The sequence below is a fragment of the Periophthalmus magnuspinnatus genome, chromosome 11 (assembly GCF_009829125.3).
Source record: "Periophthalmus magnuspinnatus isolate fPerMag1 chromosome 11, fPerMag1.2.pri, whole genome shotgun sequence".
In the NCBI taxonomy this organism is placed as follows: Eukaryota; Metazoa; Chordata; class Actinopteri; order Gobiiformes; family Gobiidae; genus Periophthalmus; species Periophthalmus magnuspinnatus.
The window spans coordinates 28,946,100-28,967,197 of NC_047136.2; the positions used below are offsets into that span (position 1 = coordinate 28,946,100).

Sequence of the window (21,098 nt, forward strand, 5' to 3'; positions counted from 1 at the left end):
GCAGCTTGAGTCTGTTTTCAGGATTAAATACTGTATATATATATATATATATATATATATATATATATATATATATATATATATATATATATATATATATATATATATATATATATATATATATATATATATATATATATATATATATATATATATATATATATATATATATATATATATATATATATAAAATGTAGTGCCACAGTAATATTACTGCTTCTCCTTAAATAAAATATACATTATTAAAGCGTACAAAGCAATTTTTAAACCGCTAAATGCGCCTCTAAATAACACAAATAGAACCTGAGTAAAACAAGGATAAAACCGTAGAGCGGCGCGTGCCTCTTTGGCTCCGTCCAGCGGCGGCTTCTTGTCACTGCAGCTCAGAAGAAACGGCGGAAAAGACAAAAACGACACGCCTCAAACCGGGACCAAAACGGGACGAAACCGGGTCTAAACCGGGTCTGCGCCTGGATCGAAGCGTAACGGACCGGGCTGAACTCGGACTGCACCGAGACACGCGTTTTTCGGTGAGTTTGGAGATTTTTTTTTCGAGCAAAGTGAAGTTAGAAGGAAACGAGAAAAGAGCGAGGAGACACAAGGAGGAAGCGAGGAGCCGAGCCGCTTTAGTGAAGGAATGTACAATGAACAAGACCAGGACTAAAACAGGACTTAAACAGGACTAAACCAGGTCTAAACCAGGTCTAAACCAGGTCTAAACCAGGTCTAAACCAGGTCTAAACCAGGTCTAAACCAGGACTAAGGCAGGTTTAGACCACTAAACCAGGACCAAACCAGGACCAAACCAGGACCAAACCAGGACCAAACCAAGACCAAACCAGGACTAAACCAGGTTTAAACCAGGACTAAACCAGGACTGAACCAGGTCTGAACCAGGTCTGAACCAGGTCTGAACCAGGTCTAAACCAGGACTGAACCAGGTCTGAACCAGGACTAAACCAGGACTAAACCAGGTTTAAACCAAGACTAAACCAGGACTAAACCAGGACCAAACCAGGACCAAACCAGGACCAAACCAGGACTAAACCATGACTAAACCATGACTAAACCATGACTGAACCAGGACTGAACCAGGACTGAACCAGGACTGAACCAGGACTAAACCAGGACTAAACCAGGACTAAACCAGGACCAAACCAGGACCTATCTAAACTACATCAGACACGTGAGAAATGTCAGAGCCACAGTTGTTCTTGTGGACAGAGTTTAAAAATTATTTTAAAAAAAGAAAGAAAAGAAAAAAGAAACCTTTTGGATGTGAGGAGTAAAGATTGGGCTCATTTAAACAGAAAAACCCCAATTATCACTTTACAAAACAGTAATTACACCGTCTGTCTGTGGGTTACTTTCACTTCCCTCTGTCTCAAACACTACCTCCCTGTCTGTCAGATGCCCTCCCTGTGTCTCCATTGAACCTTATTCCAGCTAAAAACTGCTAACACTAGTTGCAACATCTACAAGCATGTTAGTGGTTTAGTCCTGGTTTAGTTCTGGTTTAGTCTTTAGTCCTGGTTCAGTCCTGGTTTAGTCCTGGTGCAGTCTTTAATAAAAGTTTTTTTTACAGTTTTAATATTAACAGACGTTCTGGTAAAGGTCAAAGTTCATATGAAACCAAACGTGAGACTGTTTATGTAATCTCAGACAGTCTTTGTTTGGACTATAATCTGCTCTGGGTTAAAGTGTCTGTCACAGGTTGGACTCATTTTACTAAAACAGTTGAAATCAGATTTTTGACCATTTTTAGAGAAGACATTGTGCTTGTGTTTGCTCTAAACAGCATCCACACTTTAATAATAATGTGTATAAATGTGTCTGTTGTTAAAAACACAGGAGCTAACCTCACACAAACTGTTCTCATTTGGCACAGACCTGTTTCATGTCGTGAAATGTTTGCTCATAAATGTCTCATCAATAAAAGGATTCCAGTTCAGACTCAAACCAGGACTAAAGGTGCGACCAGGGTGAGATCAAGACTAGACCAGGACACTAATCCGAGTTTATGATCTATGTCTCTGGTCTCTGGTCTGAGTTCTGGTCCTGTCCTAGTCCAGTCCTGGTCCACACAGATGTCTTTTGTTTAGTTACGGTTGAGACTTGGTTTGTGGAAAAACTCGGAGTTGGACTTTTTCCTGCTTTTTTCCGGCTGTGCTTTGGTTGAATCCCAGGCCGCTGCTGTCACGTTCTTGGGCAAGACACCTCTGTGTCAGTGCACCATGAGGAAGAAGTGCTTGAGACCTGTTTATTAAGTCATTTAGTGAAAGTTTAAGACTAACAAAGTACTATCAGAAACTCCAAAGAGACCTCGGATCTGGACTAAACCAGGACCAGGCTAGAATCTGGCCAGGACCAGGCTAGGATCTGGCCAGGTCCGGACTAGGATCAGGCCAGAATCGGACCAGGGCAGGACCAGGGCAGGACCAGGCCAGGACTAAATCAGAACTAGCCCAGGATCAGGTGATGTGAGATTTCGTTAAATGTGTTAAAGTGTGATTCAGTCTCAGCAGATTCAGCTCCACAAACACAAACACAGGGCTCCTGTAGAGCGACAACAGTCCAGACTTAAACTGGACTCTGGTCTGGACTTAAATGAGACCTATTTTACCTTTTAACCATCTTACAGTTGTTTCCCCTTTATATAGTTGCATTTAGAGTGATTGATGCTTGAGCATAATTTCTCTGTTCTATCCCTGTTTTCACCTCCATTGGGATACGGCCACTGTGACGCACACGCAGGCTGTGACGTACACGCAGGCTGTGACGTACACGCAGGCTGTGACGCACACGCAGGCTGTGACGCACACGCAGGCTGTGACGCACACGCAGGCTGTGACGCACACGCAGGCTGTGACGCACACGCAGGCTGTGACGCACACGCAGGCTGTGACGTACGGGCCCACTGTGACGTATTCACTTCCTCCTCCAATTATATTTTCTTAATCAGTGTTACATGTAAGATTTAGTGTTGTGTAGTAATTTTGGTACAATTTTTTTTTTTTAAGTCCATTGCTTGCGAGTTTGATGTGCAGTATAGGGGGCGCCAACAGCATTTGTTGTGATGGCATTTACGGCAACATCAGCTCCTGTTGGGCAGCGCAGTTTTCTATCACATAAGTCAACAAACATGCTTCTTGTATTAAGTCATTTTAGATGAATATTGTGATTTAAAATGTCTAAATGATAAGATAATGATCCATGTGTGTCATAGATTATAACGATAGAGGCACAAGTACAGTATGTCAGATTTAAAGTGGACTTACACATTTGTGGGTGTTTCTTACTTGTGTGACTTCACAGATGAAGCAGTCCTGATAAAATACATAATCTAAATCTACACACGTGTTTAAATGATCCAGAATATAAAACAGACAATAATAGGATTTTTTTGAAGAATAATGCAATGTAAATGTATTTTTGAGGAAGTGTGATGTAACAGCCGCTCCAGGCTCCAACACAAACTCAGGAATTCAACAAGTCACATCTCGCTCCAACAGCTCACAAATACTGACGCACAACAAGGTCTGAACCAGGTCTGAACCAGGTCTGAACCAGGTCTGAACCGGGTCTAAACTGGGTCTGAACCGGGTCTGAACCGGGACTAAAGTAGGACATTCAACAAGCCACATCTCACTCCAACAACTCACAAATACTGATGGATAACAGGGACTAAACTTGGTCTGGACTGGATCTAAACGGGACTAAACCTGGACTAAATTGGGACATTCAACAAGTCACATTTTCCTTGCACAAATGCTGATAGAAAACAGGGATTAAACCAGGTCTAAACCTGGACTAAACCAAGACTAAACAAGAGGATGCCCATGTGGGGTGGCAGCGCCCCCTCTGGGTGATGAGGTTCTGAGGTATTTCTGGAAACAACAGCTGAACCTGAGACTTATGTAACAGTGAAGTCACTTTTTATTTTCAATCAGATTCTCTCTGGGGATTAGTCCTGGGGAAGTCCTGGTTTGGACGTGGTTTAGACCTGGTTTTGACCTGGTTCAGTCCTGGTTCAGTCCTGGTTCAGTCCTGGTTCAGACCCGGGACCTCATTTATAAAAGAGTGTGTCAAAATCGACTTGAAAGCGTTTGTACGGACAAAACATAAATTTCACGTATGTGAAGAATTTGGGTTTCTAAACCCTCTGGACACACTCTTTGATGCATTTTTCTCTCAGTTTGTGAGCTGCAGCAGAAATGTGCGCACATGATCCCACCTCACATCATGCCCCTTTAACACCTCCATTTCATCACAATGTAAAGTGAGTTCTGAATGAGATGTACCTAAACATGAGCCCATAAAGAGCGGGTTTGATTGACATACGGGGCAAAGAGGCAGGGGCTCAGGATGAGACGCAGTAGGACACAGGCGCGTGGAGCTTGAACTCTGCTCCTCTGAAACAACATTTTAACACAGACTAATCCTGTCAATCAAACATTTAGAAATAAGTGCATTCTTTAAACGGCTGATGTTTTGGAGAGACTAAAGAGCGTTTTATTCTCAGATTGCGTGTCAGAGCAGCAGCCCACGAGTGCGCGTGTGGAGGACACATAGAGAGTACTTGGATGTGTTTAGTTTGGGCCACGCTGTTGCCACGTACTCGCACAGGTGTGTGGGTCTGAGTGAAGGTGTGCAATGTTTCACATTCACGTTGTTTTTTATAAATGTCAACTCTGAAATGACGAGCTGCGTACACACATTTTTTGTGTGTAAAGATCTTTATAAATGAGGCCACTGGTTCAAACCTGGTTCAGTGCCGTTTCAGGCCCGGTTCAGGCCCGGTTCAGGCCCGGTTCAGTCCTGGTTCATATGTTTTTGTCTCTCCTCAGATTTGGATTCTGTACCTTCCTAAAGTCCGGATTGTCTGGATTAAACTGGACTTTCCTGATCCTGCTTTGGGGATTGCTTGGCTCTGATTGGACCAGCCTGTACGTTGGATTTACTTTTGTTAATTTTACGTATTTTTTGGACTGCAATTTTCATCGGACACATTTCCATTTTTATATTTGTAATGTTCATTTTGTCTCCTATTTTAGTATAAAGTGTGGACATTTTAAAGTGCACATCTGTGGCGATTCAGAGGAATAATTTTTTACTGTTTAAGTATATTTTTGTGTACATTTATCGTGCGTCCCTCGTCTCGGAGTCAGGCTCTTGATGCCTGAGTACTACAGCTCCCAGGGTGCACCTCTCTCCCCCTCGGCCAATCAGAGAGCGGCGTCAGAGCACGGCGATATGAGCGACTTCTGGCACAAAATGAGCTGCTGCGTCATTGCCAAACCACCCCCGGTAAGAGCTGGTTCAGTCCTCCTGGTTTAGTCCTGGTTTAGTCCTTGTTTATTCACCCTGTTTATTCCCCCTGTTTCAGTCCTCCTGGTTTAGTCCTCGTGATTTAGTCCCCCTGGTTTAGTCATCCTTGTTTAGTCCCCCTGGTTTAGTCCCCCTGGTTTAGTCTTCCTGGTTTACTCTTACTCTAGTCCTGTTTCAGTCCTGGTTTAGTCTGGTTATAGTCCTGGTTTAGTCTTGTTTTAATTCTTGTTATAGATCTGCCTTAGACCTGATTTAGTCCAGGTTTACTCCAGGTTTAGTTTAGTCTTGGTTTAGTCCTGGTTCAGTGCTGGTTTAGTCTCAATATAGTCCTGGTTTGGTCCTGGTGTAGCCTTGCTTCAGTCCAGGTTTGGTCCAGGCTTGGTCCAGGTTTGGTCCAGGCTTGGTCCAGGCTTGGTCCAGGCTTGGTCCAGGCTTGGTCCAGGCTTGGTCCAGGCTTGGTCCAGGCTTGGTCCAGGCTTGGTCCAGGCTTAGTCCAGGTTTAGACCTAGTTTAATCCAGGTTTACTTTTGGTTTACTCCTGGTTCAGACCTTGTTTAGTCTTCCGGCCCCTCGCTCCTCTGCAGACACAGATAACACAGGAATGTTCTCTGATAAAACCAGACCAGGATTTCAAACTGTTCAGACCCTAAACCCCCAAGACCAGGACCAAGACCAAGGCCCAGGACCAAGGCCCAGGCCCAAGACCAGGCCCAGGACCAAGACAAGGACGAAGACCAGGACCAGGACCATGTCTCCTTGTCTGCTGTCTCCTTTCTCCTCATCTGTTCTCTCCTTGTCTCCTTCTTCGCTCATCTCCTCATGTCCTTGTCTCTCTTCTTTCTCTGTCTTCTTTCTCCTCGTGTTTTTCCTCCTCATCCACTCCTCATATTCTCATCTCCTTGTCTCCTTTTCTCCTTATCTCCTCTTTTTGTCTCATCTCTCTTTCTTTCTTCTCTCCTTGTCTCCTCTTTACTGGTCTCCTTGTCTGCTGTCTCCTTGTCTCCTCTCTCCTTATCTCCTTATCTCATTGTCTACTCTCTTTGTCTCCCTTCTCCTTGTCTGTTTCTCCTTGTCTGATTTCTCATCTGCTCTCTCCTTGTCTCTTGTCTCCTCTCTTTGTCTCCTCTTCTCCTTTGCTCCTTGTCTGCTATTTCTTTGTCTCCTCTCCCCTTGTCTCCTAGTCATCTCATGTCCTTGTCTCCTCCTTTGTCTCGTCTTTTTTCTCCTTGTCTTCTTTCTCCTCATCCGCTCTCTCCTTGTCTCCTCTCTTTGTCTCCTTTCTCTTTGTTTCTTCTCTCCTTGTCTCCTCTTTACTGGTCTCCTTGTCTGCTGTCTCCTTGTCTCCTTTCTTTGTCTCCTCTCTCCTCTTCTCCTGGTCTCCTTGTCTGCTGTCTCCTTGTCTCCTTTCTTTGTCTCCTCTCTCCTCTTCTCCTTTTCTCCTTGTCTCCTTTCCTGTTTCCTTTCCTCCCTCCTCTGAGAACACATCTCTGATGATGTCACTGTGCTCCAGGCTTTTATTGTGAAATCCTCCAAATGATTCACAGACAAATACTACTGTTACTTCAAACAGAAAAACATATACTACTATTACTACTGCAGTGATGCAGAGGAGAGGGTCAGAGGATGATGATTACGTTTGTTTTCAGAAGAGGAAGAGGAGAAGGATCGACCGCAGTATGATCGGGGAGCCCACTAACTTCATCCACCTGACGCATATCGGTTCTGGGGATGCTGCCGAGGCAGTGCAGCCAGTGAGTACAGTGAATACACCCACTCAAACATGTCCCATCTGAGGCTCAAACATGTCCCATCTGAGGCTCAAACATGTCCCATCTGATTCTCAAACATGTCCCATCTGATTCTCAAACATGTCCCATCTGAGGCTCAAACATGTCCCATCTGAGGCTCAAACATGTCCCATCTGAGGCTCAAACATGTCCCATCTGAGGCTCAAACATGTCCCATCTGAGGCTCAAACATGTCCCATCTGAGGCTCAAACATGTCCCATCTGAGGCTCAAACATGTCCCATCTGAGGCTCAAACATGTCCCATCTGAGGCTCAAACATGTCCCATCTGAGGCTCAAACATGTCCCATCTGAGGCTAAAAAAAAAGGGTTGGGTTTTCTTTAATTCTGTCTTGGTTTGGTGGGATAAACATGTGGTAAATATGTATCATAGTTTTACATCAGTTAAGTGGGAGTTTGAGGAAAAAAGTTTATTCCTGGTTTAGAACAAAAGTACTGGAAGTAGCGCTGAGTTGTAAATGTAAAACTGCATCCAAAATGCAAAGACAATTTACGCACAAGGAAGACATTTATCTAACAAAATAAAAGGTGTTGTCATTTGTTTGTATTAGTCTAATCATAACTAATTTAAACATGTTTTGGCCCTTGTTTACATTATGGTTGCTACATAACAGTTGTGGGATTGTCTCACATCTGCTACTCGTGTCCAAACAGGAAGTAAAATCACCAAAATCGTCACTGGTCTAACCTTTCATACATGTGTCTCTATCTCATTTACACTTAAATCATTAGTGAGGCGTTATTATAGTGACAGGACCTAAAGCCTCACTGAAACCTTCACACATCAGACAGCGGTTTTATGAGGACTTCAAATGTTCCACAGAGGTAAATAAGTGTTCCTCTTTTTCTGAGGCAAGCCGAGTTTATTTGTACAGCACAATTCATACACAGTAATTCAAGGTGAAGAGAAAGAGAAAATGAGACAAACAGGAAGTCCCGCCCCTGACACATTTCCCATGAGCCTCTGGGCCAACGTAGAGCCACTTCCTGTGACAAAAAAAAATTGTGTCATTATGAGCACAAATTAGACCTTACACTGTGGTACAGTCGGGTGTGACCTTTGACCCTCACTGTCAGACTGTCAGCTCTACAGTATCTGGTGCTTCCCTCATGTTCAAGTGTGACACGTTTTCTCTCATTTCTATTTTATTTGGTGGATAAAACCTGATGTCACACTGGGAGGATTCTGTCCAAAAGTTCAGCACAATTTACATGAGAAAAACATTTTTCTGACATTTTATACTTTATTTAAACAAAGTAAAGATGTTTCTTATATTTGAATTATATTTGAATAATCTCTGTGTCCATTAGGGGAGTTTTGGCCCAGTGTATAACATGTGTGATGATTTCCAACCACAAAGTAAAATTTTAAACCTAAAAAGGATATATGGATATAAGAGGCAACGCAATTACAACTCTACCAAAAGTCACTTTCCACAGATTTTAAATTTGTATGTACAGAAACTGAATACAGTTGTCCCTGGTTTATCACGGGGGGTACATTCTAAAAATAACCCGCAATAGGCAAAATCCGTGAAGTAGTCAGCTTTATTTTTTACAATTATTATACATGTTTTAAGGCTGTAAAACCCCTCACCACACACTTAATACACTTTTCTCAGACAGGCATTAAGATTTTCTCACATTTTTCTCTTGTTTAATTAATTAATAGTGACTCACATGTATTTCACAGTTCCTCTGACCGTGCCTCTTCATCCTGGTGCCGCTTTGCTGTAGTGTCAATCGAACATTTATGTAAATTTGGCTGAACATGGTCTGTACTGTACAGGAGGCATGGCACGGAAGAGATCGATTGACGGTGGTTTACAGTCTTAGCCAATCAGGACGCAGAACAGAATGCACATTCATAAACTGTGACTTTACGCGGCTTCTGTGATGTCTAAATGTGACCTGCTCTATGTGTTTCAGATGGGCTTAGTTCAGGACCAGATCAGAGCCAAAGGACTCAACGGACGCAGCAGCCTCTTATAGCACTGACAGGTGAGACACAGACGGGTGAGACACAGACGGGTGAGACACAGACGGGTGAGACACAGACGGGTGAGACACAGACGGGTGAGACACAGACGGGTGAGACACAGACGGGTGAGACACAGACGGGTGAGACAGGTGAGACTAACCCACACTTGACCCAAACCACAGCAGCCTCTCATAACACCACAAACTGTATAAAGAAATGCACTAAGTGAGTGTGACATCACCCACAATGCTCTGCTCCATTCAAATGAAGCGAGACTAGCAGTTAAAGGGGAGAATTTGCAGCTGAGTTACATATTAGAAATTCTGACCGCGAGTATCATAAAAACCAAAGAGCCAATCTGGAGCGAGGCTGTTGAAGGTTATGCCTCTTCCCGCCACACCACTGGTTTAGTCAGCGGAGCCAGAAGTGCGCCCATGCTCACTTTCCATTTGGAATGTGGCGGCTAGCAGGTTAGCTATGTCCATTTATATAAACAGTCTATACATAACACTGAAAGGTGAGCGGCAGGTGAGGTGAGACAGGTGAAAGTATGCAAAAGTGATTCCGTTCTCCTGCACATTTTAAAACATGTATTTATTTATGCTGTTATCTTTTTTACTTAAAGCTAGAACAGCCATTTTGACTCTACGTCTGTGCCCTGTTTAGAAACACTCCTCTCTGACTGGCTGTTTTAGAGTCTAAAACGTGATGATGCCATACTCATACTCAGATGTCCCTGTTGATCACATTGTACTTTACCATAAAATATACAAAATAAATTCACAAATGTTGAACTTGATCCCCATGTATAACTTTACCCAAACTATGTCTCACATCTGTCTAAATCTGTTTTAGGTTTGACGAGGCGCCCGAACGTTCAGAGGAAACTACAGAACTACAACCTCCAAAAACTACAGCTCCCATCATGCATTTCACCTCTGGACTCACCCGAGGCTCAGACTCTTATTCTGAAAAGTCCTTTCACAGGACTGAATTTCTGAATTTCAAATTAAGACGATGTTTGTGAAATATTTCATATTTTATCACCGTCATGTTAATGTGGAACAGACAGGAGCCCTAACCCAGGGGGACTAAACCAGGGGGACTAAACCAGGGGGACTAAACCAGGGGGACTAAACCAGGGGGACTAAACCAGGGGGCCTAAACAAGGACTAAACCAGGGGGACTAAACCAGGACTAAACCAGGGGGCCTAAACCAGGACTAAACTAGGGGGACTAAAGCAGGACTAAAGCAGGACTGAACCGGGACTGAACTGCGACTAAAGCAGGACTGAACCAGGACTCCTTTATGACCCCAGAATTCAGCACTTTTAAATGTTGCTCCTGTCGACTCCAAATTGAAATTTGTCACTAAACATTTGAAAATCGTTTTATATATTTCTTAAATTTTGACTGAATCTGTTGGATTCTTAAAATGTGGATTTAATATTTAGTTTATTTGATTTTTTTTTCTGCTGTTTTTATGACAAAATGAGCTGAAAAATCAAATGTTTTAATATATTCAAATAAACTACAACAGTGGCAGAGTTGTTATCCTGTCTCCTCTCAGTATGCAGGACTGAACCAGGACTGAACCAGGACTGAACCAGGACTGAACCAGGACTGAACCAGGACTGAACCAGGACTGAACCAGGACTGAACCAGGACTGAAGTGTGCATGTCGGTGTTACTGTGGCAGAGTAGTTGTGCTCCCTGTTATGAGGAGAGAGTGGGTTAGATGTCCGATAGTTTGTTAAAAATACTTTATTTTAAAACACATAATTCTGAATAAATAATTTCTTTGGTCTGTCGGTTGGTGAACACTGTTGCCACGGAAACACATTTTTTTGTCCGTGTTAATGTTAAAATGGTAGTGTCATCGAGGCAAACTCTGGTCGAACCTGAGAAGAAACAGGAATTTAGTCAGGACAGCCAGATGCCCTCCCATCCTCCTACATCCCTGTGTGTCAGATGCTCTGTATCCTGTATCCCTGTGTGTCAGATGCTCTGTATCCTGTATCCCTGTGTGTCAGATGCCCTCCCATCCTCCTGTATCCCTGTGTGTCAGATACACTGGGATACAGGGTATCAGATGCCCTCCCATCCTGTATCCCTGTGTGTCAGGTGCTCTCCCTGTGCTTCAGATTGTGTCAGATGCCCTCCCTCACTCACTCTTTGACACAGGCGGGGATCTGGGCCTGCTCAGTGGGCACGAGCTCGGACAGTTCCTGCAGACTGTTGACGAAGCGAAGCTTTCGACTGAACTTCGAACTGGAACCAAAACAAAAGGCACATTTTAGGGTCAGAGGTTACATTTGAGTGAGAAAATCAGAAATCTGCAAGAAATAAGCTTTAAACAGAGGAGCAGGTCTGTGTAAGAGCTTTATTTTTTGTGGACCTGATAAACGGTTTGACGATGGTGATCAGAGCTTTGGCTAGTGTTTTATTTTGAAGGACCTAATAAATGGTTTGATGATGGTGATCAGAGCTTTGGTTAGTGTTTTATTTTGAAAGACCAGATAAATGGTTTGATGATGGTGATCAGAGCTTTGGTTAGTGTTTTATTTTGAAAGACCAGATAAATGGTTTCATGATGGTGATCAGAGTTTTAGTTTGTGTTTTATTTTGAAGGACCTGATAAACGGTTTGACGATGGTGATCAGAGCTTTGATGAACCAGGTCGGGTGAACCACGTAGAAACCCTTCAGGTTCTTCCTCAGCCTGAGGAGGAGACAAAGACTTTATTAAAACAAATACAGAAACGTTTGTACGAGTTCAAATCATGTCAAGAACAAAACTTAAAGGTGCAACATGTAGGTTTTCTGGTGAAGTCTGTTGCCATAGTGATGCCATTTCATTGCCTAGAACCACCGCAGCCTAAAGTGCTGCACAAAAGCCATATAAAGTGTAATCTTATTAAACAAAACAAGGAAAAACACAAATACAATACAAGAGTCCCGCTCAGCTCGTGTTAAAATCAGTGAAAACAAATGAGTTTTCAACAGAGATTTAAAAATATTTAAAGATTGGGCTGTTCTAACACCCAGAGGAAGATTGTTCCATAGTCTGGGGTCAGCTACAGCAAAAGCCCCGCCCCCTTGAGTTTTTAGCTGGGACCTTGGAACATCCAACATCATCTGCTCTACTGATCTCAAAGTTCTACTTGGAACATGGACAGACAGAAGCTCAGAGAGACAGGGGGAAGACATTTAAAAACCATCATCATCTTAAAGTCAGTCCTGAAGCTGACAGGGGCCAGTGCAGAGGGGCAAACACTGGAGAAATGTGCTCATATTTCCTGATGCCTGTGAGCATCTGTGAGGTGGATGGAGCCCTGGTCCAACCCACAGTACAAAGAGTTAGAGTAGTCTGATCTGCTGGTGATGAAGGCTTGAAGGACACGCTCCAGGTCAGTGTGAGGCAGGTATGGCTTCACCTCACTAAGTAAACGCAGCTGGTAAAAGTAACTGCATGACTGATCTCTTGGTCAAACTTAGAAGAACCATCTAAAATAACACCAATATTTCTGACAGACTGATGGCGATAGCAACACAAAGACCCCAGAAAAGATTTGGCATCAGATAAATCCCCAAATACCACAACTTTTGTTTTTGATTCATTTAGCTTTTAAATGTTTAGAGCCATCCAGTCCTTTTCATCTTGAGGGCAACTTAAGAGGGTTTGGATGCAGGTATTCAGTATTCTGTAACTAAATACATTTTCAAAGTATTCTTCCAATCACTGACAGTATGGCATTATATCTTTTATTCAACAAACCTTTATTTAAAAACATGTGATGCGGGGTTGCCTCTCCACAGATCTGACCTGTGACTTGACTTGTAGACTGAACCGGGACTGAACCAGGACTGAACTAGGTCTAAACCCAGTCAAACTAGGACTAAACCAAGACTAAACCAGGACTAAACCAGGCCTAAACTCTTTTCATAGTCTTTTCAGGGTCTTTTTTCAGGGTCTTTTTCAGGGTCTTTTTCAGGGTCTTTTTCAGGGTCTTTTTCAGGGTCTTGTTCCGGATCTTACCTTCGGTCGATGGTGGTGTAACAGTCCCGGAGCCAGCCCAATCCTGGGACCTGGTTCTTCTGAGCTCCAGCGCAAAGATACACGACCACATAGTCCTGAGACACCATGAGCTCCAACGTACCCATCACGTATCTGCAAGACGTACATGAAATATCACTACAAATACTACTGCAATACTACGACCACATAGTTCTGAGAAACCATCAGCGCCAATGAAAATACACAGAATATAACAGCTGATTCATTGATAAACTTTCAGCTGTTCAGACCTAAATCTGGTATACATCATCTTTTCTTCTGTAAGATTAAAGCTACAGCCTGTAACTTTCCATGATTCCATGGAAATAGAAAGTTAAAGCCATGCTTCGGAACATGCTCCATGGTGATACATGAGTTTAATGCCATACTGTGGAATATTATTGCCAAAGGAACAACATTTCCATGGAAACAAACAGAATGAGGCCCTCCTCCAGGCCCGATAACAGTCAGGTTTGTGAGGATGCTCACACTAGTTTTTCAGTGCAATAAAAATGTCCAGAATGAAAAAAAAAAAAAAAGTTTTTATTTTAAAGACTAGTCTAATCTTTTTGTAAAAAAAAAAAGGTTAAATTCTACGGCTTTAATAAATTTGTGCATGAACCCTGCATGTGTCTGACCGGAACAACTGCAGGTCTTTAACAGGACTAGTCCAGGTCTATAACAGGACTAGTGCAGGTCTAAATGAGGTCTAAACCAGGTCTATAACAGGACTAAACCAGGTCTAAATGAGGTCTAAACCAGGTCTATAACAGGACTAAACCAGGTCTAAATGAGGTCTAAACCAGGTCTATAACAGGACTAGTCCAGGTCTGAATGAGGTCTAAACCAGGTCTATAACAGGACTAGTCCAGGTCTGAATGAGGTCTAAACCAGGTCTATAATAGGACTAGTCCAGGTTTAAATTAGCTCTAAACCAGGTCTATAACAGGACTAAACCAGGTCAATAACAGGACTAAACCAGGTCAATAACAGGACTAAACCAGGTCTAAAGGAGGTCTAAACCAGGTTTATAACAGGACTAAACCAGGTCTAAATGAGGTCTAAACCAGGTCTATAACAACACTAAACCAGGTCTACAACAGGACTAAACCAGGTCTAAATGACATCTAAACCAGGTCTAAATGAAGTCTAAACCAGGTCTAAAAGTGGACTACATCATTTCCACTGTAGTTTTAAACAAAAAATGATCCAAAGAAAGACAAAAAGTGCATAAAATGAACCAGGACTAAACCAAGAATAAACTGGAAATAAACTATGATTAAATTAGGACAAAACCAGGACTAAAACAGGACTGAGCCAGGACTAAAGCAGGCCTCGCTGTCACTTACTTGAAGAGGTGGTACATGACCTCCTCATAAGAGTCAATAGAGTTTTCAGGTAAAAAACAGGAAGAGAAGACAATGATGTCATTCTCCTCGTCACCATAGTAACCTGAAAAGCAAAGATCACAGGTCAAAAATGTATATTATTAAATACATGATAATGTATTAAGACAGAACCAGGTCTGAAACAGGACTAGACCACGAGTAAACTGGGACTAAATCAGGTCTAAACCAGGACTAAACCAAGTCTAAACCAGGACTGTACTACGGCTGCACCAGATCTAAAATAGGTCTAAACCGGGTCTAAACCAGGACTAAGACAGATGTAAAAACCAGGTCTGACCTCCGTGGGAGATGACCCTGACATAGTCCTGGATCAGGCTCATGTTGACTTGGGTCTTGAATCCGCTGGAGGTGAAAGAGCGCCACCTTCTGCCCACACTGTCCACAGTGTCCTCGGGCTCCAGCCCCAGAGACCGGCGGCGTGAGGGGGAGGGGTCATGCAGGAGGGAGGGGTCATGCAGGGAGGAGGGGCCACGAGATGAGGCCACGCCCAGACGCCGCATATCCTCTGAAAATACAGACATTAAAGATCCATATTATGCTGTTTTCCGATCTCTGTTCTAATATTGTTTCCTCCTCAAACAGACCTGGAGTTGTGTTTTGTTTCATTCACACATGTTTAACACACAAACCCTGCAGATTTAGCATGGATCCATTAAAATAAATGTTTTGGAAGAGGTAACAGCATTATAACATGGTTTAAAGCTCACAACAGTCCATTTTGTGTAATATAGGACATATAATAGAGGTTGTTTTTTTTACTCCTATGGGGTATTAACTGCTAACACATAACATTTAACTCACCACATTAGCTTTCATTGTATTAACATCTGTATTAAATATGATTGACATATTGATACTTTTCAGCTGATGTTATTGACATTCCCTAGTGGTGTGATGCTAACTGTAAGCACTGCTCTGTCAAAAGCTCTGCCACTCAAGTTAGACTATAATTTGAGCTTTGTTTTAACACAATCTGACCAGAAAGAACTGAGTGAGCTGGAACAAGGACAGGTGAGCTGATTTGTGCTGTTAAACAAGTTCCTCCCTAATAACATCACAGTCACATTTGAAAATCAGACTCCTGAACAAGACCATGAACACTCGGACTGGTCGCAGACTCCTGAAAATGTGCTGTTTTTTGGCAGTGTTTGCTTATGTGTGCATTGTGTCACCATGGTAACCGATAAACATCCTCACCCCCAGTGTGATGTCTGCAAAATGTCAATAGAATACTGTGATGTCATCTGAAAGCCCGCTATAACACATTTTGAGGCGCAACATATGGCTCCATTTCAGATGACATCACCACAGTCTACAAGCCACATGTAACACAGATGGGGGCAGTGAACATGAATATTGTTCAAATGCAGATTTGTGCTGTAACACAGTGAGTTCTTGGGTCTAGTGTCTAATAGAAATGATGAGGCTCAACATTTGTGAATTTTGGATATTTCATGGTAAAGTACAATGTGATCAACAGGGAAAACTGACCCATCTGAGAGTATGACATCATCACATTCTACAGTCTGAAACAGCCAATCAGGACACAGGTTTATGTGGAGCAGTGAACGGGTCTGGGCCAGGGTCCGGTTCGGAACTATGGCTTAGGACTACCACAGTAATCACTATATAAACATATTGTTCAATATATGTACGATGGAACGGTATTTTTGGGGGTCAATATGTATCGTGTGTACTTTTTCTTTGCACTTCTTTTTTTGTTTGATTAGATTTGAGCTGTAAAAGGTTAATTCATCACTTCTATGACTCATTACAAGCTAAGAACTGTTTCATTTAGGTTTTGATTTATTGCAGCTTGTTTTTTTGTTTTGTTTTTTAAATCAGACCTATTCTGCAAAATGGACTTTTCAGAGCTTTTAACCGTCTTACAGTTTTTTCCTTCTCATGAAGGAAACTTCATGAGAAGGAAACTGACCCACTGACCCTCTCGCAGTTGGAGTGATTCAGTTATGTTCAGTTATGTACACACTGTGACGTACACACTGTGACGTACACACTGTGACGTACACACTGTGACGTACACGCCCACTGTGACGTATGCACTCCGTTCTCCAATTTCTTTATCTTAATCGGTGATACTCGTAGGATTTGGCTGCGTTGCAGAGTCATTTCGGTACAAATGAAAAAAAATCTGCTGCTCGCGAGTGTGATGTGCACATATCCATAGGGGGCAATGACAGCATGCCGCGCTTTGTTGTGATGACGTTTACGGTGAAGTCAGTGGACTTGTTTCTTTTATTAAGTCGTTTGAGATGAATATTATGATTTAAAATATCCAAACTATAACATAATGATCCACAGTGTAAGAGATTATAACTATAGAGACAATCACAATATGTCTTCAACAATATTGTAGAGGTAGAATCATTTTCTGGTATTATTCTTTAGAGCTGTTGTGGCAGTGGCATAAATTTGTTTCAGTATTATCGTTTATCGTCTTTATTTTCTTCATCAATATATTGCATTTCAGAATGTGTTATCGTGACAGGCCTACTGTCGATCACTGAGTCCTACCCTCCAGGTCCAGGTCCAGATCGAGGTCGTGGGGGAACACCAGAGATTCAGAGTCTGAGGGAGTCTCTAAGGCCTCAAGGTCCAAGTCCACCTCATCCACCTCATCCACCGACGGAGACAGAACCTTGGACAAGTCATCAGAGACCACAGACCCTCCACCTGCAAGAGACCAGGATTAGACCAGGACTAAACCAGGACTAAACCAAGTCTAAACCAGGACTGAACCAGGACTAAACCAGGACTTTAAACCTGGCTTGAACCAAACCTAAACCACAACTGAACAAGGACTAAATCAGGACTAAACCAATACTAAACTAGTACTAAACCAGGACTAAACCAATACTAAACTAGTAGTAAGCCAGGACTAAACCAGGACTAAACCAGGTCTAAACCAGATCGATACCAGGTCTAAACCAGGACTGTAGCAGGCCTGAACCAGGACAAAACTAGTACTAAACCAGGACAAAACCAATACTAAACTAGTACTAAACCAGGACAAAACCAATACTAAACTAGTACTAAACCAGGACAAAACCAATACTAAACTAGTACTAAACCAGGACTAAACCAGGACTAAACCAATACTAAACTAGTACTAAACCAGGTCTAAACCAGGTCTAAACCAGATCTATACCAGGTCTAAACCAGGACTGTAGCAGGCCTGAACCAGGACAAAACCAGAACTAAACCAGGATGGAGCCAGGACTACACCAGTACCAAATCAGGTCTAAACCAGGACTTAACCAGGATTAAACCAGGTCTCAATCAGGACTGAGCCAGGACTCAACCATAGATGAACCAGAACCAAACCAAGACTAAACCAGGACTGAACCAGGACTGAACCAGGACTTTAAAGCAGGACTAAAGCCGGACTGGACCAGGTTCAGGACTGACCGAGGGAGAGGCTAAGGGCCGGAGCGCTCAGGACCTTCTTCTTGCCCTTATTGGACAGCTGCAGTGAGGAGGGCGGGGCTGTGGGCGGAGACGCAGACTCAGTCGCATAAAAACAATCAAACAGTTCAATCAGATTAATGAAAGTGCTCATATTCAATTCATTTTTCTATAAAACATGTCTTGGCCTTTTATCAAATTCAAAATCTAATACATGCTAAAAAAAAAACAAACACTGTATTTAATCTGTTTTAAATGTATTTTATGTAATTAAATACATTTTAATTCCATGGTCAGTGTTCAATTCAGTTTTTTTAATGCACAGGTCCATGTGGTCTGGAGCAGAAAAACAGGATGAAGACATTTCACTTTTGGTGTTAATTGGACCTGATTTAAAGTCTTTTGTGTTTGTGTTCAGACATGGACAATAATTTGTATTTGTCTTGATTCAAAACAAATCTTAATAAACACATTTTTCAGTTTTGTAAAATTGGTGTAAGTTTGATTGTGCTGCAGGGGTCAACGGGGGTCAGAAAAGTCTAAAGGAGCTTTTTCACTTTTAGAAGACCAAAACTAAAACTGGGACTAAAGCTGAAATTAAACCAGGACTAGACCAGGACTAGACCAGGGACTAGACCAGGGACTAAACTAGGACTAAACTAGGACTAAACCCGGACGAAACCAGGACTAGACCAGGACTGTCACTGAACCAGGACTAAAACAAGACCAGATCAGGGACTAGATCAGGGACTAAACCAGGACTAAAACCAGGACTAAACCAGGACTGAACCAGGACTAGAACAGGACTAAAACCAGGGCTAAACCAGGATTAGAACAGGACTAAAACCAGGACTGAACCAGGACTAAAATAGGGACTAAACCAGAACTAGACCAAGAACTAAACAAGGAACTAAACCAGGACTAGAACAGGACCAAACAAGGGACTCATTTAGGTTCCCATGGGGAGATCATGGGGGTCATAGGGTCAGAGGTCAGGAGTCACACCTGGTCGCTCTGACAATGCTCCATCTCCTGCTCCTCCTTCTTCTCCTTCTCCTCCTTCTGCTCCTTCTCCTGCTCCTCCTTCTGCTCCTTCTCCTGCTCCTCCTTCTGCTCCTTCTCCTGCTCCTCCTTCTGCTCTGGTTGGTTTATCTTTCATGTCATCTGTTGGTCCTCCCAGCTCTTCTTCTGCTGTGGCCTGTGTGGTTGGGGTAGGGGGGGCAGCAGCTGTGGCCATTTTATGACAGTCTGCCCCAGGGCGACCACCGACAGAGACTGAGGGAGGCCAAGGTTCCAGTTATGCTTTATAAGACTGGTACATGGCAAATGGTCTGTAGCTCTATCACTGAACCAGAACTAAAGTGTTTTTAGTTTGAGCGCGGTTTAAAGGTATATATCACGGAAAACTTTAATCCATGTTCTAATGCTGTTCCCTCCTCAAAAATTGACCTGGAGTTGTGTTTTGTTTCATTCACACATGTTTGAGTAACACTTCATTATTAGTCTGTCTACATCTCCAAAGCTCAAAATGCTCTGTTCCACCTTGTGATGTCATGCAGTGGTAGTTTTCAAGTCAACAGCTCCTTTTACCTTCAGTTCAGTAGAGATTGGCAACTCCAAGATTGAAATCATCCAAATGATTCTAGTGAAGGTGTATGGAGTTTAAAAATACAGTGTAATACAGAGTAATTCCTGTATTACCACATGATGACATGACAAGGTGGGAGTGTTTTTAGTTTGAGAGAAGAACAGCCTAAATATGCAGGGTTTCTGTGATAAACATGTATGAATGAAACAAAACACAACTCCAGGTCTGTTTATCATCATTAGAACAGATCAGAAAATAGTGTAATATGGAACTTTAAATGAGTGATGAACAATGTGTGAAAAAATCTAACACTCATTTTCTGACAAGCATTGCGACTCTGATTAGATTTGTGTTCTAATAGTAGCTTTTCAACTCTCAAAGTGCTTACCTATTCATACACCAGTGTACACAGACAGTGGGGGTTTGAGCCACCAATCTTACGATCAGAGGAGGAGCACTCCAACTGAGCCACTGTGACGAAGATTTTGGCTTTAACGCAAGTGATATGTGCATCTTATTGATAACAATACTACTGCTACTACTGCTACTACTACTAATAGTACTACTTCCACTGCACTGCACCGTGTTAGGTTCACAGGAATACAGGAGTACTTTCATTTGGATAAAGGCGGGGGCGAGGCTAAGAAAGGATTCTGTCTCCTTATTGGCTCAAGACAAACACCTGCACTTCCTGTTTCTCAAAAACCCAGAACTAAACAAACACTAAATCACGACTAAACAAACTAAAACCACGACTAAACAACACGTTCAATAATCAGGTCCAAACCAGGGCTAAATCAGACTTAACAAGAGCAAAAACAGCAGAATGAAACTGTCTGTGTTAAGCGTGAACCAGGACTTACCCGGCTCGTGGTCCTTTCCCCTCAGTGGCAGTAGTGGTAATAGTAGTAATAGTAGCCGTAGTATTAGTAGTAAGTGTAATGGTAGTGTTAGTAGTATGGCAGTAACACTATCGTGGGGCGACGCAGGTGACGCACGGAGAGTGGACTCTGGCTCGCGCTGAAACAAGCCACGCCCTGTTGCCGTGGTGACGCGCACGTGCCCGTACCCGTACCTGTGCAGGTGTGCCGCGCGGACACACCTGAGCACGCGCTTGTGCAATAAACAGACAATAAAATCAGACTCCCCGCCCCCTCCCGGGATGAGCCGGAGCCGGTCCAACCGCTGCGGGCCAGAGCACACTGGGCACACAGCCAGGCCTGGGTTAGTCCTGGGTTGGTCGTGGTTTAGTCCTGGTTTAGTCCTGGTACAGTCCTGTTTTGTTCTGGCTTGTATATGACACTGTTATTACAGTGATAAAGTTACTTCTGAGACAAAAACTCTCTTCCATCTCATGTGAGTTTTAATTCTTTCTGCAAAGTTTAGATAAATCAGAATTTGTCCATGTTCCTTTTGAGAGCGCTACAGGATAACCAGGAGCAGGACACCCACACACACACACACACCACACACACACATTTGATACATTTATAGTTTTGTTCA

At 42.8% G+C, this 21,098-nt stretch overlaps 2 protein-coding genes across 3 annotated transcripts; one reads left to right on the forward strand and one right to left on the reverse strand.

Moving 5' to 3' along the window:
- Positions 1–382: 382 nt before the first annotated feature.
- On the forward strand, positions 383–10,096 carry cdc42se1 (CDC42 small effector 1). Its single transcript, XM_033975713.2, has 5 exons — positions 383–530; positions 4,848–5,307; positions 6,975–7,079; positions 9,065–9,136; positions 9,972–10,096. The coding sequence occupies exons 2-4, from the start codon at positions 5,176–5,178 to the stop codon at positions 9,125–9,127; spliced, it is 300 nt and encodes a 99-aa protein (XP_033831604.1). The 5' UTR covers positions 383–530; positions 4,848–5,175; the 3' UTR covers positions 9,128–9,136; positions 9,972–10,096.
- Positions 8,669–20,611, reverse strand: bnipl (BCL2 interacting protein like). Of its 2 annotated transcripts, none has more exons than XM_055225123.1 (10): positions 20,459–20,611; positions 19,013–19,282; positions 18,011–18,088; positions 17,117–17,275; positions 14,859–15,086; positions 14,522–14,624; positions 13,155–13,286; positions 11,751–11,837; positions 11,289–11,387; positions 8,669–10,829 (listed from the first exon to the last, which is right to left on the reverse strand). In XM_055225123.1, the coding sequence occupies exons 2-10, from the start codon at positions 19,242–19,244 to the stop codon at positions 10,598–10,600; spliced, it is 1,350 nt and encodes a 449-aa protein (XP_055081098.1). In that variant the 5' UTR covers positions 19,245–19,282; positions 20,459–20,611; the 3' UTR covers positions 8,669–10,597. The 2 variants fall into 2 exon arrangements, with proteins under 2 accessions (XP_055081098.1, XP_033830845.2); XM_033974954.2 differs by lacking the exon at positions 8,669–10,829 and adding an exon at positions 10,863–11,017 and having other exon boundaries at positions 20,459–20,609.
- Between the last annotated feature and the right edge of the window lie 487 nt (positions 20,612–21,098).

Excerpts from the sequence above, each read along its gene's own strand:
- bnipl (XM_055225123.1), bottom strand. The coding sequence starts at position 19,244 with ATGGCCACAGCTGCTGCCCCCCCTACCCCAACCACACAGGCCACAGCA. Across the intron at positions 17,276-18,010 it reads GGCCCTTAGCCTCTCCCTCG|GTGGAGGGTCTGTGGTCTCT; the intron begins GTCAGTCCTGAA and ends GGTCTCTTGCAG. Across the intron at positions 10,830-11,288 it reads ATCCCCGCCTGTGTCAAAGA|GGAGCACAACTACTCTGCCA; the intron begins GTGAGTGAGGGA and ends TCCTCATAACAG.
- cdc42se1 (XM_033975713.2), top strand. The coding sequence starts at position 5,176 with ATGCCTGAGTACTACAGCTCCCAGGGTGCACCTCTCTCCCCCTCGGCC. Across the intron at positions 5,308-6,974 it reads TCATTGCCAAACCACCCCCG|AAGAGGAAGAGGAGAAGGAT; the intron begins GTAAGAGCTGGT and ends GTTTGTTTTCAG. Across the intron at positions 7,080-9,064 it reads CTGCCGAGGCAGTGCAGCCA|ATGGGCTTAGTTCAGGACCA; the intron begins GTGAGTACAGTG and ends TATGTGTTTCAG.